The sequence below is a fragment of the Hippocampus zosterae genome, chromosome 10 (genome assembly GCF_025434085.1).
Source record: "Hippocampus zosterae strain Florida chromosome 10, ASM2543408v3, whole genome shotgun sequence".
In the NCBI taxonomy this organism is placed as follows: Eukaryota; Metazoa; Chordata; class Actinopteri; order Syngnathiformes; family Syngnathidae; genus Hippocampus; species Hippocampus zosterae.
This window is the reverse complement of record NC_067460.1, coordinates 19,585,655-19,603,350: the sequence shown is the minus strand read 5'-3', so window position 1 is coordinate 19,603,350 and position 17,696 is coordinate 19,585,655. Positions and strand designations below refer to the sequence as shown.

The window sequence follows — 17,696 nt, the reverse complement described above, 5'->3', positions numbered from 1 at the left end:
GAACTAAGACACGTATTTTACATTCAATAAATTCTACGACACATCTCAGAAAACGAATACAGACTGAAATAACACGGGTCAACAGCAAAATGGAAGAGATGGCTTTTTGTGTCCCTTAACGTACGTATTTTTTGACGACTAAAATTTTTATTTCGAACACAAGATAATTGAGATATTCAAAAATTCAAAAACCTGCACAATATCGAACGTAACCCAAATTTATAATTGCTAAATATATTAACTACGAACTAAAAAAAGACCAGGTAAACGTTCTAGAATGATTCACTTTATTATAACATAAAAGTGTTATTTCAGAAACATAAATTGGAGTACAAGATACAAAATAATCTTCGCCAGAAGAAATTTACATTGAGCAAAGGCTGCTCTCAGGCAAACAAACCGGTATCTTGTGCGTTGTAATTCATGAGATAGTCTTCAATGAGATCACTGAAGTCCATTAAAAAACGAGGCCAAGAGTTGGAGATTTTCATTTCCTGTATTTACAATATTTAGTTAATAAAATAATTTTGATTAACTAAATACAGTACTGCAAATATAATTTCAATAATGTCATGATGCATGTTTGAAAATAATAGAAATCATGTTAAACATCCATCAAATTGTCAGTGTACTGTATGTACATGGTGCCAAAACTGCTGCCAATTATCAAAACGATCACAATCAGAGTGGAATCACACTCACAAACACACGTCTTGTCGCAAAAAAAAGACAATTACATTACACCGGTCTGAAGAGGTACAGTAAACTGCCCACATTGGCTAAATATTTTTTTAAAATAAGAACAGTATATTGATCTTTATGTAAGGCTGCTGTGATATAGACCTAATAGAGATTTCATTTCCTCATTTGAACTTGGAACTGCTAGTGTGCGTTCAATTGGGGGGGGTCAACTGCAAGTTAAGCCCAGCCACGGTTTACTAGTCCTTCTGTGTCAGTGGATTTCACACCTACGCAGATGGACTCGTCCTTGAACAGCAACATGTTGATAAAAATGTTAGGTAAAGGGAGACAACAAAAACACAATTACTCGTTTCAAATGCTTTGAAGCAATCAGTTAATCTCATCTTCAACGCAACACTACTTTCAGAACAAATACATTACAAATATGCACTATAATTTCCTGTTTTTGTTTTTTCCTCAGGCCAAAGCAGATCAAGTGCGACTTGATGGTGAAATTTATGTGTTGAATAATTTAACTTCCTATACAGTCGTTAATGTAATACGGTTTCATGAAAGTCTGCGACGCTAGATGCATGGTGTGATCTTATGTCAAACCTCTCTGTTTAACGGATTTGTCGCCATCTTGTGGCAACTGTTGGCTACTTCCGACAGAGTTCACTCCCTGTCCACTGCAAAGAGCAGATGTTCAATGTATCCGGAGATGTCATCTGTTTTTATTCCAACATTAACCTCACAACCTGACATCAAAAATAAATAAGATAACACGTCTACAAACACTAATGATTAAGAAAGTGAAGACACTTCTCCTCTTTTGCCAATAAAGGAGATGTATCCAAATATGAATTTGTTTGTATTGAAATACTTGGGTCTCTGGAGTGCCTGCCCATTATGAAATTAAACCATGTTTAAATAAACCAGTGGGTGCCCCTGGCACAAACGCCCTTGATTTGACACCTGGAGTCTCAGATAACGTCACAAATACATTAGAAGTCGCCAAGTTGGCTGCTAGATCTTCCTCTGTTCAGCTTGGTGAGAAGTATTTTTGAAAAGTGCATTGATTGGCATGAGACAGAACTCCCCTCTACAATTAAGTGATTCCAAAACAGTGTGTGACATGTGGATTTTAAGTGTGCTGTAATTCTTTGTCATTTGTGTACTTCAATGGAATAATATCACAGATATGTTGCTAAGGCATGTAGGAAGCTTTTTAAACTATAAAAAAAAATTCAAATAAACTCATGTCCCCTTTATTGAAGTAATTGCTGAGTGTGCTGCCCTCTAAAGGCCATGTTAAAAATAGCACTTCCCCACCAGTATGGTTATTGCAGCAACGGCAGACAGACATCCAAGAACGCTATTTATAGACTATTTCACAGGCTTCCTGTTTGATTATAAACATAGTGGTGGCACTTGGTTGCTGCATTCCAACATTTGGATTAGCAAACGGGGCATTAAGGCGCTCATTTAAGATCTTCACTGCTCAGGATAACTTCAATGTTAGTGCATGGGCCAAGTATAATAAGCCACCACCCTAAATTAACATTTTACAGGGATTGCTTGCGTCCCATTTGACAATGATTAACAATGCTCGTTCTCAAAGAGGCAAACAAGTTTTAAAAGCTTCCTGAGGTAGGAGGTGGCTTGAAATTAAGAAGATGTGGGAAAATAAGAAAAAAGACATCACCTTTGCATATAACTAGTTTAAATAAAGTTTAGGTCTAGTTGATTATTTCATTCAGTGGTCAAGGAAGCCACAGCCATACGTCATACATCATAGCATATACTGCACGATCATATGCATTTAACGCCATGAAGTCTTGCTTCAAATGGAGGTACTTGTGGGCTTCACTCACCATAAGCTACATTTTAGAACACCCAGTGGGCCTTTGCAATGATGCAGTAGTGAAGTGTTAGGCTGTAAAGGAGTAGAAAAACAAAAATGGGCAAACGTGAACCCAAAATGGATTCTCCCTATGTTTCTTTTTCTTTCTTGGCGTCCCGAGTACTGCTCTTCAGGAAGTCGCTCCTGAGCAGGCGGTAAAACAGGACGATGTTCATGACCGTCATGATGGCCAGGCCCACGCTGCCCAGCGTGTAAGCCATGAGGGGCACCTTATCTCTGTTGAGCACCAGCCAGCGGGTCATCCAGGCCAGCGTGTTAATGCGGAATACCACGTAGGTGCCCAGGTTGATCATGCTGTTGACCCGGTAGAGGGTGCTGGCGGCATGATTGGCCATGCGCAAGATCTGCCTGAGATGGAGGAACACCGAGTTGATCTCCACCAACAGGGCCACCACGGCGAACCCGATGTAGCAGGATGTAAACACAGACAGCCCAAAGCAGGTGATCACCTAGGGGGGAGACACGGGAAGGAACCATGTTATGGTGGAGCACAAAACAAAGAAAATGCAATTGTGCCTTGACCGGTGAGTCTGAGTTTATTTTGTGATGCTGCCCATAACTCTCCTCACTGAAATACATGGAAATATCATCAGATTCAACCCGGTAAGTCTCACGTCAATGCCTCTGAAATGTCATAACACAGAATTATTTTTCAGAAACAAGGTTGCACAAAACTGGTTGAAATTACAGACATGAATGTGAGATAAAGCCATATGGAATCATGAACTTTGAGTTGGTTAATGGAACAGTCTAAATTGTCCTTAGGTGAGTGTAAATGGATGCTTGTCTAGTTGCCTTGTGACCGACGGACCGGTTCAGGGTGTACCTCGCCCACTGCCGAAGATGGCTGGGATAGTCTCGGGTAATGGCTGGATGGATGGGTGCACTTTTGGATTTTTTCCTGCTTTTTTTTTTTAACTCTTCCACCCATTGATTTAAATTAGGGTGACAACAGAGTTATTCCATTATTTACATTTAAATGTATTTTTTCTTATTATTAATAATGGCACACCTCCACTGTAGCATAGCTACACCATATTTAACGGTCTATAATTTCTCAGATTTACGGTGAGCGTTTTTCTTTTTTTTTTAAAGCTTGCACTGATGGGTTAAAAGGTTTTACCCCCCTTTTATACTTACATGATAGTGAAGAATGTTTAAATGTTACTAAATAGACTGAACAGTGTAAAGCTTGCTCTTGTCAGCTGGCTATGTGTTTTATTTATAAAATGAAGTTAAAATACATCAAGATATGAAGGAGTATTGAAGACCCTGTCGAGACGTTTCAGTAGGTGACAGGGTTTTAGGGAAAGGCTAAAAAGAAAGGAAAGGTTAAAATGCTGTTGAATAACAACTAAGACAAAATAGCCACAAGATGGCAGCATCGAACATGCAATTGAGCGATGACGGCCTGAGGGCTTTCATGACGTGTGACAAAAATGACAAGGTAACATCCGATGTTTGAGCCCACCCACTCGCCATCCCGACTTAAGTGACGCAAATGAACAAACAGTCTGACAAATTGGCATCATGGGACTAAGTTGAGACCGTTGCAAATGGAGCAAGTCACCCATGACAACTTGGCTTTGTTGTGTCAATTTGATTTGTCTGCCCGCACTACAGTCAATAGTAAGAACAGGCTTGCTTATTTTCAATATCTAACGTGTAATTCGGAGGAATGATTATTCCATGTGTATTTAAAAAATGGGCCACTCCTTGGGAGCGTGGCAAAGTGCAGAACTTTCTCCATTTATAAATACTGTTTTCCCGGAGACCAGAGGTGTCCGAACTTGGTCCTCAAGGGCCGCTGTCATGCTCGTTTTCCAGCTCTCTCAAGAGCAACACACTTGAGTTTAGATGATCAAACCCAGGCAATTTCAGTTTATGTAAAGAAATAGAATAAAATTTACATAAACATTTAAGTGTTCCTAAAACATTGCCGGGGGGGGGGGGGGGGGGGGGGGGTGGGGGTGTAACTTAATGCTCAACAGTCGTCATCTGCAGGCATATAGTTATGCTCATATTAACAATGTATTTTGGGGAAAAATGACTTTTTTTTTAGAACTTTAAAAGCATTCTTTTCAGCAGTACAATGTCATTGTGATTGATGTAATAACAAGTGAGTTTGTGATATTATCATCAGGAAAACTATGGAAAATGGCTAGATAACAGCACTTAGATTGCCAAAAGAAATGAACAAGAAACTGAAGAAAATAATGTTACTAATCATCTTTTCCATTACCATGTTATCTTTCTTTGGTTGCAAAATAAATCGTGCATGTTTTCTGCGGTTGTCTACACAACGCTACTATTCAAAGAAAACTAGAACACCAAAAAAAAGGCGCACACAAGTGCTGGTGGCCCACATATAAAACAAGCATGATAAACATAATAACTCTTAATAAAAATTAACAGTCAAAGAGGATTTCCTCTTTTTGGAAATTAAAATTAATCTGAATTTGCTTTTGTTTCTATTACACACTCTAACGGTATACATCCAAACTTTCAACTCTCTAGACTAGATGACAATGGTGACAAACACCATTGAGTTTTTGAGGACAGAGTGCACCAGCAGGGTCACAAGCAAAGGCTAAAGAGCAATGTGTATAGGACCCAATACTGTTGAGCATGGAACAAAAGGCACATTGATGAGTTGGTCCTTTTAGAGCAAAAATACTGGAGGCCACCAGCACATATTTGGCTTTGTTTTCACCTCCTGCAACAGGAATTTTAGGCAGAGGTAGCACTAGTCACATGGCGGGTATTTACCGCGCTGCCTATTGTCTCTTTAAACTGCAACAGTGTCACCACTGTGCAAGAGGAATCTCAAACTGAAAGCAGTGGGGCAAATGGGCGTGGCCAAAACAAGGATGGGTCTATCAGAAGACGGGTGTCAGCTCTTAGAAGACAACACAAGACTGAAAAAGACCCGCATTGACAGTAATTTGGGACACACTCCAAGGCGATTTTTGCCAAACATTTGCATGACAACGCTGAAGGTCCACAAAACATCCTGATGTCACACAATCTTTCGCTGTTCAGAGCATCAATGGATGACATCAGCGTGGCTTTGCATTTTTGTTTGGGAGACATTTCATTGAAAGGAATAGCTTGCGCCAGAAGCGCCATAAAATAAGCAGATTCGCATTCAAAGCAGAGACTCCAACATGGAAAACACACAAACTCGGTGCACAGACAAGGGACTTAACACATGCTCTTTAGATTGATGGCGGTTTCCCCCTTTATGGTTATGGTGTTTGTCCATATTGCCAGCAGCCAATCACAATCTCCCATTCCTATCTTGGTAGTTAAACCCTAATAGAGGAGTCACTATCATGGCCATTGCATAGGGCAAGTGGCGAGGAATGTCATTAACCTCACACTCAAAAGACGCACCGTAAAAATACACGAAAAGGGAAGAAAGTTCAAACGGCCCGGAAGCCATTCATGGAGCAAAGAGGCCAAGTTCTATGCTGTCTTTGGCCGTCCTGACAGAAGGGGGAATCCCAGTAATCCTCAAAACAGCTCTTAGAAACGCTCGGACATTTGGAATATTTTACAATGGTTGGAATTTAACAGTCAGGGAGCAAAAGCTGCAGCCAGACAGATGTTGTCGGACACCTGGGCTTTGAAACTTTCAACTAAATGGGGAGTGAAAAGATAAAAATGAGGAGTTGTTTCCCAGCAGCCACTTTCTTAGAAAAGGCTTTGTACAAGATTCCACAAAAGTCCACAAAAGTACAGCAAGAGGTTCAGAAATGGGTACCTCTGCACTGTGGGGCCGACATGCTAACACAGGACCACAACAGAACGCCTGAATGTAATTGGTTAATTTTTTTTTCAACTGAATTGTAGAAGATATACTGTAAGTTACAATCATAATGTCTTTTTAAAATGATTTATCTAATTCTTTTTTTTAATATCACAAAATCCTGCCATTTTTGTAGACTTTAATTTTTTTGTTTTGTTTAATAACACGGTAAAATTAGAGCAAAGGTGTCAAATTCATTTCTGTCGCGGCCCACTTTTTTTTATTTCAATTATTGTTCAAGTGAGTGTGAACGCCTTAAAATGATTCCAAAATCTCAACGTTGTTTGTTACACATGACAATTTGACATTTTGGTTCAGATTTTAGGAACGATCATGGAAGTTGACACACTTGATTTGCTTTCGCGGGCCACATAAAATGATGTGGCGGGCCGAATCTGGCTCCCGGGCCTTGAGTTTCACACCTGTGAATAAGAGGATTCCGGACAACACCTTTGTGTAGTGGAATTCTTCAATAGCAACAGAGGTGTGTGAAGATTATAACACCTGTCGCTCACAACTCCCGCCCTGTTGTTTTGGTTACACGTGTTTTTGACATGTCATATCACACACTGTAGCTGAACATTATCAGCATGGAAAATATTAACTCATTTCGTGGAGTAAAAGCGCAATGATAAATTGATCTAAATGGATTGGTTGAAATGTTCAGTCTGGGCAAGTGAGTAATGTATGTCAACCAAAATTAAATGACAGCCAACAACACTGTTGTAGCATTTTGTGCATATGCTGCTTGCAACATTAATGCGTCCAACACGGTGCATTACTTGCACATGTATGTCAAATCCATACCGTAGGCCGACGAAGCCATGCATATAGTGTTTCTGAAGTTAAGATTGCACAGTAACTACAAGAAGGAGAGATACCGCCGCTCTTTCCTAGCAGCTGCTGAATAAAAATAAAATTACCGGTACGTGAAAAACAATTGTAAATAGCACGGCCACCTTATCTATATCTATATTTATATTACACTTAATTGAACTGTGTACATTGAAAATGAAACATTTATTTTGTGAGTGCAAACACTTTGTTTTTCTTCTTTCTTTTTTCTACCCATAATTTTGCTGCTTTAGAACTGTAAATTTCCCCCAAATTGTCATGTGGGACAAATCAAGGATATCATATATCTTATAACTTAACTGGCCTGGCAAACGGATTACAACATGGCAAGCAGATTACAACATATGATTTCGTTTTTTTAAGGTATATGTGAACAGTAGACTATTGTGACAAAAACGTTGTCTTTGCATGATGGGTTTTCCCCGAAAAAAAAAAAAAGAATGCTTGCTTTTTCAGTCAATAGAGGGATTGTCAACCATGCGGCCGCTCCTTAGGAACAGTAATGATTAAACCAGAGTTCAACGTTCCAAAAGACAGGAAAACATCTCGAGGACAGCAGGTGGCGGTGCCCGTGACTGCGATCATGCGACTTGAATCAACTGCTATCGCCTGACAGCAGGTCACGTTAAAGCTATGGGCATATTTGGATCCGATTCATCGGATGAGCCTTAAGGGTGTCATCCATCATATTTCCACGTTTCATTATAATGATGTTGAGGAAATGTTGTTCTCTATTACAGTTGGACCCCGAATACCAATTGTAAGGACACTAAATTAAGAGACCACAAGAAGAGCCCTCAGTAGTGCAGACTGTCCTCCTGTGCATTTATGAAACGATGATTGATGCCATGAAACAAGGTGTGGTTGCCTTGCCCGTCAACATATCTTGAAGTGAATAAATTCCTCCACAAACCGCTCATACGTCAGCTCTAAATAAATACCGCCTTTTGTTGAATGAATTCATGCTTGTCTTTCCCTCGCTGCAGCTTCTTTAGTATGGATGGCACATAACGTGTTGAACCGTGCGACCCACCCTCAGGCCTCTTGAAGACAAACAAAACCGGCTTGCTCAGTTCTGTGTGGCGCAACAGGACGTGTCGACTGACACTCTTGTCTTCTAATTCCAATTGACTTGACAAGTGCCAATGGATAACAAGTATTTTTGGTTGTTATGTTCTGAACCATACACTCCCTGATGAGTACGTCCCATTACAACAAGAAGTGCAGCTATTGGTTTATAGTTTTTTTGAAGGGTTGTACAAGCTGCGAGGAGTGGGGGGACTTGAGGGGGATGGTGTAAGATGTTTTGAGGCAGTACGAGCAGAGAGTACTGTCGGTAAAATATGAGTAGAGTTACGACACAGAAATATAGGGGGTGGGAGGTGTGTCTTTATGGAATGCTACTCAGGAAGTGAGAGGTTTGGTGTTGGGTGTGTTTTTTTTTTCACAAGGGAATCTGAGGCTCAAGTGAACACCAGATGTCTCTCCTGTTGAGTGGGTCAACACACAGAAAATGAGGGAGGACCCGAGGGGTCCCGCACTAAAGGCGAGAGACAGCTGAGGAATAAACACATTCATCATATCGTTTACTGCACAAAAATGTCCAGGTTGTCCTCCCTTCATTGTGTGAAATATTTGCTCGTTTACTGCCCAAAAATGTCCAGGTTGTCCTCCCTTCATTGCGTGAAATGTTTGCTCTTCATGCTTTGTGTTTAGGGCTAATCTAATCTAAAAATGTCAGGAGTTCACGGTTAGCCAAAGGATTGTCAAGACCTAACCCTAAAAGCAAGTTGGAGAGCCATTTAAAAAAAAAAAAGACACTAGACATATCTGAATACATTTAATTGTGTAAGATACATCCGTTATATATATATATTATACACGTATATATATTATATACGGTATATACGGTATTATATACGGTATATTCCTTAAGAAATTAAGCCAGGATGAACCACGAGGAGATTCACTCAGATTATGCTCATGTTCAATATACAACACTGTTTACGCAAACGCAGACTTTTGTCGGACATCGCGCTTAAAAGTGACGACATGAATGATGGCCTTGTATTTAAAAAAATAAAAACTACTTAAAACATTGTTTGCTTTTAACCCTGGTTTGATCTTTGCGCACATAACTTAAATTGATATTTTTTGCCAATATTCAGTGGGTGATCCTGTAATAGAAGGTGTCAAACTCTAGGCATAATCTGGCCCGCCACATCATTTTATGTGGCCCGAGAAAGCAAAACAAGCAGATCAACTTCCACGATGCTTGCTAAAATCCGTACCAACATTTCAAATTGTCATATATATCAAACAACAATGCTGAGATATTGCAAGTATTTTCTTGTTACGTTATAACAGTAACTTCTACAACAGTTGAACAAACTACTATCCTTGACTTTGGATTTCAAAACGAGTTATCCATCAATACGAGGAGCTGATTAAACATTTAAACTGTTTAAACTGTTTCACAGTCAGAATAGCCCTTCGAGGGAAACTGTGACCACAATGAATTTGACACCCCTGCTATAATGGATTGCCTCGGATGTTGGAGATTTCCCTGCATACTATTTTTGTTTGTTGGTTATACGAAACGGCCCTTGGAAATATCCATTTTAAGGCCTGTAAAACTGAGACTCCCGTCTGAGGTTACCAAATCAGATGACCCTGCCACAAGAGGAAGAAGAGCAGGTATGTACAAAACCATTTGGACATACCAAAAAAAAAAAAAAAAAAAAAAAAAATTGGAAAAATTGTTCTCCTAAAAATAAAAAAAGGGAACCAACAACTGGTTTCACATGGAATGACGGTCATGTGGCGATTAGTGATGCGGTCTGCTGATCAGTTCTGAGGTTATGGTTCCCAACGTAACCCATTCGAATGCAATACCAAAAAAAAATAATAATTCAACTATACCAAATAAAAGCGGGATGACATTGATTTCTGGAGACAAACATGGTCCAAACAGAGACAGAGCATCTGATAATAAGAAACTCGTGTGTTAGTGCATGACAAAATTGTGACCTAATCCGGTGGAAGTCCCCCTTCCGTAACCATGACAATTAACCACAAAGTGTGGACTCCACAAGACAGCGAGAGATGACCTACGGTATCCGGCAGCAAGATTTATTTCTTAGGAGTGGTTTTTATCCTAGAAAATCCCACAGCTGTCTTGATTGTATCTAGATTTGGGTAATTTGAATGTTGCATCAATGCTTTTTATTCCTCGCTTAAATCCATCTGATCCTATCTGAGCCTATCCCATTAGACCTTGAGCAAGACCGCAGCATTTCTCGTGGGTCGTCAGGTACATTAGCATCCAAACTCTAAAAGGATGGTATGTTTCCATAGCTTTGTTTTTTAAAAATATATTTTTAGATAGTGTCACAGAAGAGCACTCAAGATGGCAAGGAGGAAAAATAAAAGGATGACCACTGAAATGGCATTGCTAAGGCAACAGAAAAGTATTAGACACGTCTAAGCCAGTGATAATCGGATTTGGGATTTATCCTTATGCAAAGTACAAAAATATACTGACCACTACTCACACTGAGGTCACAGGTGACTAGCCTACTTAAAGCGCATATGCTTTTCACATCCTTATTAGGAGGGTGGGGCAACCTATGTCTGGCAATAAAATAAGCAGACATCATTTCCCAGATGAAGCAATGTGGAATAATAATAATAATAATACATTTTATTTATAAGCGCCTTTCAAGACACCCAAGGACACTTTACAATAACAAAAAACACAAAACAATATGATACGGGTTGAGCAGCGGCCGCCAAAACGCGCGAATGACCATCAATAAAGTATGATGTATGAGCCTTAATGGAGACTTCTTCTTACTTTTTTCTTTTCAGATTGATATAAAAATGATTTAGTAGATATAAACACATAACGGGGTAGGACAAGATAAGTTTTTTACTTCATCCTACTCCCTTGAACATACTAACTGTGTTGAATGAAGACTGATTTCTTTCTTTTTACTTTTTTATCTACCTTATTTTCTGTCAAATTATTACTGTATATGTTTTATGTTCATTAAACAAACAAACAAACAAACAATAGTGATTGTGGTATGACCCCATAGCTCTCAAATAGCAATAAAAAGCAATAATATCCCTTTCAGTCATTAGGAAAGGCTAAACGATTTTTTTTTCCATTTGAGTAGTTGCCCTGGCTTGAAACACTAGGAATGAACCACTCTCACCACAAGGCATCTTGCAAATGCTAAAGACAAAAACAGCAACTGTCAAGGCGACTGGTCTTGTCATGTCTACAATGACATTTGTTCTACATTTGATAGGGTGAATACAGATTGTGTCAACAAAACAACTACTCTATTTGAAATAGAGACAGCAAACCATTGCAATCCCAATGACATTTTTCATCTGAGGCGCATTGTGCAGCATTCATTTCACATTCAGTGATAAGGCGGTGATGTTTGCGCGCGTGGAAACCCTAACCCTCTTGAACCTTAGCACTAACCCACAGAGGAGTCTCCCAGGACATCATGTGACGTGTGCTGTCATGCTGGGATTCAAACCTTAACTTGAGTGCACAAATATCGGAGATCCTCCAGTTTGGTTAGCTCACTGACGATTATGTGCTATTGCACTATAGCTGGAGGAAAAGAAAGTCTCAAAGCTCAAGTTGGTTCAGGGTAAATTTAAAGAATGAATACTGGGAGCAAACGTCAATAACAGTTGGGTGGCGGGGGCACTTGGATGAAAGCAAAATCTCATCCCTTCATCGCTCTGGTGACAAACTGCAGCCAGCTGGCACAAGCACAGCTTCCATTCATGGTCTTGCAGAAGGGCAAGGAAAGAAATGGGAGAAGGGATCGTCTTTTAACCCAACACTGAGATGGTTTGCAAACTGTCTTTCAGAATGGTGTTCCCTCAAAAAAACATTTGACAAAGGTCCCCTACAATGATAATATTTGAAAATGTTATATATGGGGTAGGGAGAGGAATTACATGAACGGCTCTTTAAAAATAAAAATAGTAATAAAATGCACGCTACCCAGTAATTACACATTTAGAAATTGTTTGTTTGGTCACTCATTGTTCCGCTTAATGATTCCTCTTGAGTCCCAAAAATGAGTGATGCCATTATACGCAAGAAATTTTAAGTTCCACTTTTTAGACAGGACGTCACGGCAGTGGCACTCTAAAGTTTGCAGTAATTTGACACGGAAAGATGTTACAGGGGAACTTCAAAGGGTTTCTGGAATCATGCAGAACATATTTTGCAAACGCAAGTCAAATATGCTCCTTTTTTTTTTTTTAATAGAGCACTTGGGAATGTTAAGCTAATCCAACATGTTCATGTTGATGACAATGATGTGCTGGCTCGAGAGTGCGAGTTTGACTTTGCGTTTCGAAACCGATTGTTGCTTTGTTCCGCCCTCACTTGTTCTTTGTAACAAGACCAGAAAGACAAGTATTTCGTCGTCGCCTCATTTAGGTTTCTTGAGGGCCTGCTGGAGCTTGGGTCCGACCTACTGTACTTCTGTGTGTGTGTGTGTTTTTTTTTTTTTAATGGTATTGCTGTATACAGCCAGATCGTCCTCTTGCAACCCCGGGCTGCCTTTTACTGCAACCCAAATTAACAAAGAGCGTTAAGAGCTTATTGTGTTTTATCACTTACGACAATATGATGCGAGGCGAGCTCCCAGAACTGGCTTAAATTCTGGTGTGTCACCATATCAAAGAGGTCATAGATGAAGTAACCTGTTGAGACAGAAAATGAATGTCATGATTATTTTTCGAAGGTTGTTCATTGATAAAAACACAATTCACTTTCACAACAGCCCCTATGGGCATATCAAGGCAATCCGGGGGGCTGCTTCCATGACAACCATGATGGCAAACATGATGCGCCTTGGAGACCGGAGCTATTCATATCCACCGACACCCACCGACCCACCCCCTCACAACCACGAGCCGTATCCATGGTGACAGCTTCTCAGAATGCTGTAAAAATAATGGTGTGGTGAGGTTGAAGGCGGCGGAGTGTGGGCGAGCGAAGTGCTTTGATGATCACAGCCCATCACGTTGGACATATGACACCATGTTTTTGTTTTAGGTTTACTTTGACCTGTTGTGAAGGTTTTAGGTCCTGCCTAAGACCTGTACATCGCAGCAAACCAGGAAATAGTGCCACTAGTCATCCATTCAGAAAATATTCGGACATGTAGCTGTTATGGTGACATTAAAAAAAATTACCATATCATTCACTGCCAGCATTTTCAAAGCAGAGCTGCCCATATTGTCGGTTTTCAAGAATTTGGACTATTTTTCCAGATCCAAAGATTATGCCAAAAGAAAGGGTAGACTCTTTCTTCACCATACTTTCTTCCTTTCTTTAGGAATCAGCAGAACATGAGTTGGTTTCACCAACGGTTACTGACCAAAAAGCTGAGAAAAAAAGCTTTTAGTGAAACAGAACAACAGCGACGCTGATGCTGATATTGTTTACTTTTTTGATGCCCCAAAATAAACAAAAGCTTATTTGGCTTGAGTTGGATGCCGAGGGCCTTTTTACACAATCTCAGAAATGGGCGACAGACGTGCTAACTACTACTCACCTAGCCGCCTGTGTTTCTTCCATTCCGGCATATATTAATAGGAATAATTGCCCACTGAAATACTGTGATATTTTTATGTGAAAAATCAATATTTGAATGAGTTTACCACAAGTCTGCAACATTCCATCATTCCATTCATCCATTATCCTCACAGGGGTGTGCTGGAGCCTATCCCAGCTGTCTTCGGGCAGTAGGCCGGGTACACCCTGAACTGGTTGCCAGCCAATGGCAGGGCAGACATCAACAAACAACCATTCACACTCACGGTCACACCTAGGGACAATTTAGAGTGTTCAGTTAACCTGTCATGCGTGTATTTTTGGAATATGGGAGGAAACCGGAATACTCGGAGAAAACTCGCACAGGCATGAGAAGGACATGCAAACTCCGGACAGGAAGGCCGCAGCCGGGATCGAACGCACGACCTCTGCACTGCGAGGCGTATGCGCTAACCAGTCCGTCACCATACCGCTTCTGCAATATACCAATGGAGGGAAAATTCGAAGGGCGTCTAAACGTTGCCAGAATAATGTTTCTGTGCATCATCAGCACAGGAGTCAGACAAGTTTCCACTGACTTCCATCCAAACCATGATTGGAGCCATTGGCTGAAGAAAAAAAAAAGGCTTTCGATGGGGCGTTTTTTCCTCTCAAGCTCTAACAGGATCCTTAACTATTTAGTCCCATTTACAGAAAACCGCTACCTCTGACACATTGTCAGTCATCATAATCCTCACATTCAAGTTCAACCATTTAGTCTCCAGTACAGTGACATGGATGTGGATGATTTTTTTTATGAGTAGAAAATACTGTAGCAATTAGAAACATAAGATCTGTGACATAAGTTCTGTCACTGACAAGTGCAAAACATAAACTATTACTCCTGCATGTCTCCCTTGTGGCCGCATTTTGTTTATGCTATGAGCACACCCATGAAGAGAGAACAGAAGCTCATATTAACAGTAACACAAGCTGGATTTATCCTTGAGATGGCGGTGTAGTCGACAAACAAGGCCTTCATTCAACAAGCTATGATCGACTGATGAAATGCCATAACATGGGTTGTGCGGTGTCCCAGCGAATACGCGGGGCCAACTTCTCTTCAAAAATGAGCATAATCTCAGAATCACACCACAGTCGTTGAGGGAGGCCTCAATTAACCAGCGGAAATAAACATTTTGCACCGTTGTTGCCCCAGTGACCTCACACAAGCGAGTGGGTGTGACATGTGGTGCCACAAACCGGTGATAATGCCCTCCATTGAGGCTCGTCTCAGCAACACACTGCACACTGCGAGTTTGCAGGGCGGGGCTTCTTGACGGAATGTTAAGCATGCTGGGAATTCTTAGGGAAACCCAAGCAGCGTGGCACATGGCCAATTATGCTGTGTTTCAGGGGGCTGGGGGCAACCCTTAAACTGTTGAAGGATTAATTAGAAAATAGCACCAGTTGCTATTTTAGTACCATGGGCGGGCATGTGGACTCTGGTTTGGCAGATTGTTATTTAAAAAATATCTCAAGAACATCTCAGAATGGCCTAAGCAGACAGTGTCACATGCAGCTCATTTTTGCTGCAGCTTGGTATGAGACAAAAAGGGCAAATTTGGTTTAACACAAGTCAACAACCGAGTTGGCATGGGAATAAGTCAATTTTAATTGGGAGTCTAATGTGTGGAAGAAAGTCAAGTTTAGCAGGTAGGGCTTTTTTTGGAGACAAAATCACACTATGAAAATCTGACAACTCAACAGCAGTGCTCACGAAACATGGGAAGTATAGGAGCATTGGTCAGTCATCACTACTCTCCATTCCGGGTGGATGTGGTCTTTTGACTGTGTTGTTTCATGTTAATTCCTGCATATTTTTATAGATTCTTTATTTACACTATTATTCTTATGATGACATGTTTCTGGCATTGATCCTGGTTTCGGATCTCAGCCAACCTCATCCAGATTCCTCCTGGTACTTGTGTGGGATTTCTCCTAGGACTTTGGCTTCCTCACACACTCCAAAAACATGTATGTTAGGCCCGCTGCTCACTAATGTCCACAATGTCGTCAAAACTGACTGGACTGTTGTGCAACATCATGTGTGGTTGATGATTTTTTTTCTTCTGGGTAGCTGTCTGCATCTGGTTTTGTGGCGATTCCAAAATGGGATTGCCCATGACTGGCATCGCGACGGTGCAGGCACAACAGCCAATCAAAAATATCCATGAAATTTCATGACGAAAATAAGTAAAATGTGTAAGCGGAAGCACCCTTTATCTGTTGCAGTGTGTGTTTTGATTGCATTTTGTAAATTTGATAAGTATTTACTCCTGCCCATTCCGAATGGGTGGGTAATTTAGCGCTCGTAGTTTTCTGTTTGTAATTGTACAATGTCCCTTTATTTTCTTTTATGAATCCTGTTACGTTAAATTGTATGTATACTTTTCTTTTGTTTTTGTTTTTTATGTTCACAGTGTATGGTTATGATGTGAATTGCGGATCACTTTTTGAAAAAAAAAAGACCTTGGTGGTATCTGTCTGTGATAATTATTTACTCACCAATTGAAAAAGACACCAGTGCATGAGAAAACGCAGAATGTGTTTCTATCAAATCTTCAGCCATTTCTGGTTGGAGGAAAAAACTGGAAAATAAATAGTGCAATCAGTCAAGTGATGTCTCAACAGTGCGTGTGTGTGTGCGCGCGCACACACACACACAGATACATATAAATAAATATATAAATATGTACATACAGTATATATAGATAGATTTATATATATAAATATAAAAATAGTTGATTAGAACAAGAGCCTCATTACCAAAGCACTGCCCATATCGCGGTGACGAAGCTGTGCACGAAGGACGTGGAGATGTTTCTCCATTTTGACGTATTCCTGCGTGCAGCTTCCGGTACAGGTAGTCTGCCCAATCCAATGTTGAACGATCGGAAAAATCCGTAGGACCCTCCAATGGTGAGAAGCACCGAGCTCAGCTCCATGGCCCAAAAAACACGCAAAGAGCGCTTAGGGTTGACGGCCAAATTCACTTACTGTGACCCTGGCCGCCGTGGCTACCTAGATGTTGTCAAGAGTAGCTCTACAAAATCACATGTCCGTGTAGTCACGCTCACACACTGTTGTGAAAGCCCAAAAGGGCGTTTGTTTTGATGTGTTGCTCTTCAGTGTTGAAATGAAATGATGGTGAGTTCCGCGGCTTGCGAGGACTGGAGGTGTTTTGTGCCTCCGTGGTATCAGGCGAACACCCAGCTAGAGACGAATGGCCCGCCAAGATGTGACAACTTGTTCAAAGTTGTGAAACAGCTCCTGCAGTGAAATCTCGCCCCTTGCTTGTGTAACTTTTTGACACCGAGCAAAACCAGACTGCTTCTCTCCACCCTACTACAAGGGGGCGCGGCCACGACAAAGCAAGACTTGTGCTGCGTTCAGATTCCCCCAGAAAATCTATAATCGTGGTTTTCTAATGCTGTACGTACGATACAACGGCACGGAGAGAACATGCAAACTCCACACTGGAAGGCAGGTAAATGGAACCCCACACCTCTGCTCTGTGAGGCGGACTTACGGAGGGGGGCGGGGGGGCATTTTAGAGCATTTGTACATTTTTAAAGACCCACAGGATATCGTGGTCATTGATCATATCTTTACACAAAACTACCAAATGAACGAAGAGACTCTCTCATTAGGAGAAAAAGTTGAATTCTGACTTTCTGTGTTGTTTTATAATCAGCAGCAGAATAAAGGCAGGTTGCACAAAAGCTGCGTTGATCTCATTTCTAAAAATGGGCATCTATGTCATCTACTGGTGAGTGTGCGTC

At 40.8% G+C, this 17,696-nt stretch overlaps 1 protein-coding gene across 1 annotated transcript; it reads right to left on the bottom strand.

Moving 5' to 3' along the window:
* Positions 1 to 270: 270 nt before the first annotated feature.
* tlcd2 (TLC domain containing 2) lies at positions 271 to 17,263 on the bottom strand. Its single transcript, XM_052077406.1, has 4 exons — positions 16,681 to 17,263; positions 16,420 to 16,502; positions 12,934 to 13,016; positions 271 to 3,054 (listed from the first exon to the last, which is right to left on the bottom strand). The coding sequence occupies exons 1-4, from the start codon at positions 16,857 to 16,859 to the stop codon at positions 2,674 to 2,676; spliced, it is 726 nt and encodes a 241-aa protein (XP_051933366.1). The 5' UTR covers positions 16,860 to 17,263; the 3' UTR covers positions 271 to 2,673.
* Positions 17,264 to 17,696: the final 433 nt, after the last annotated feature.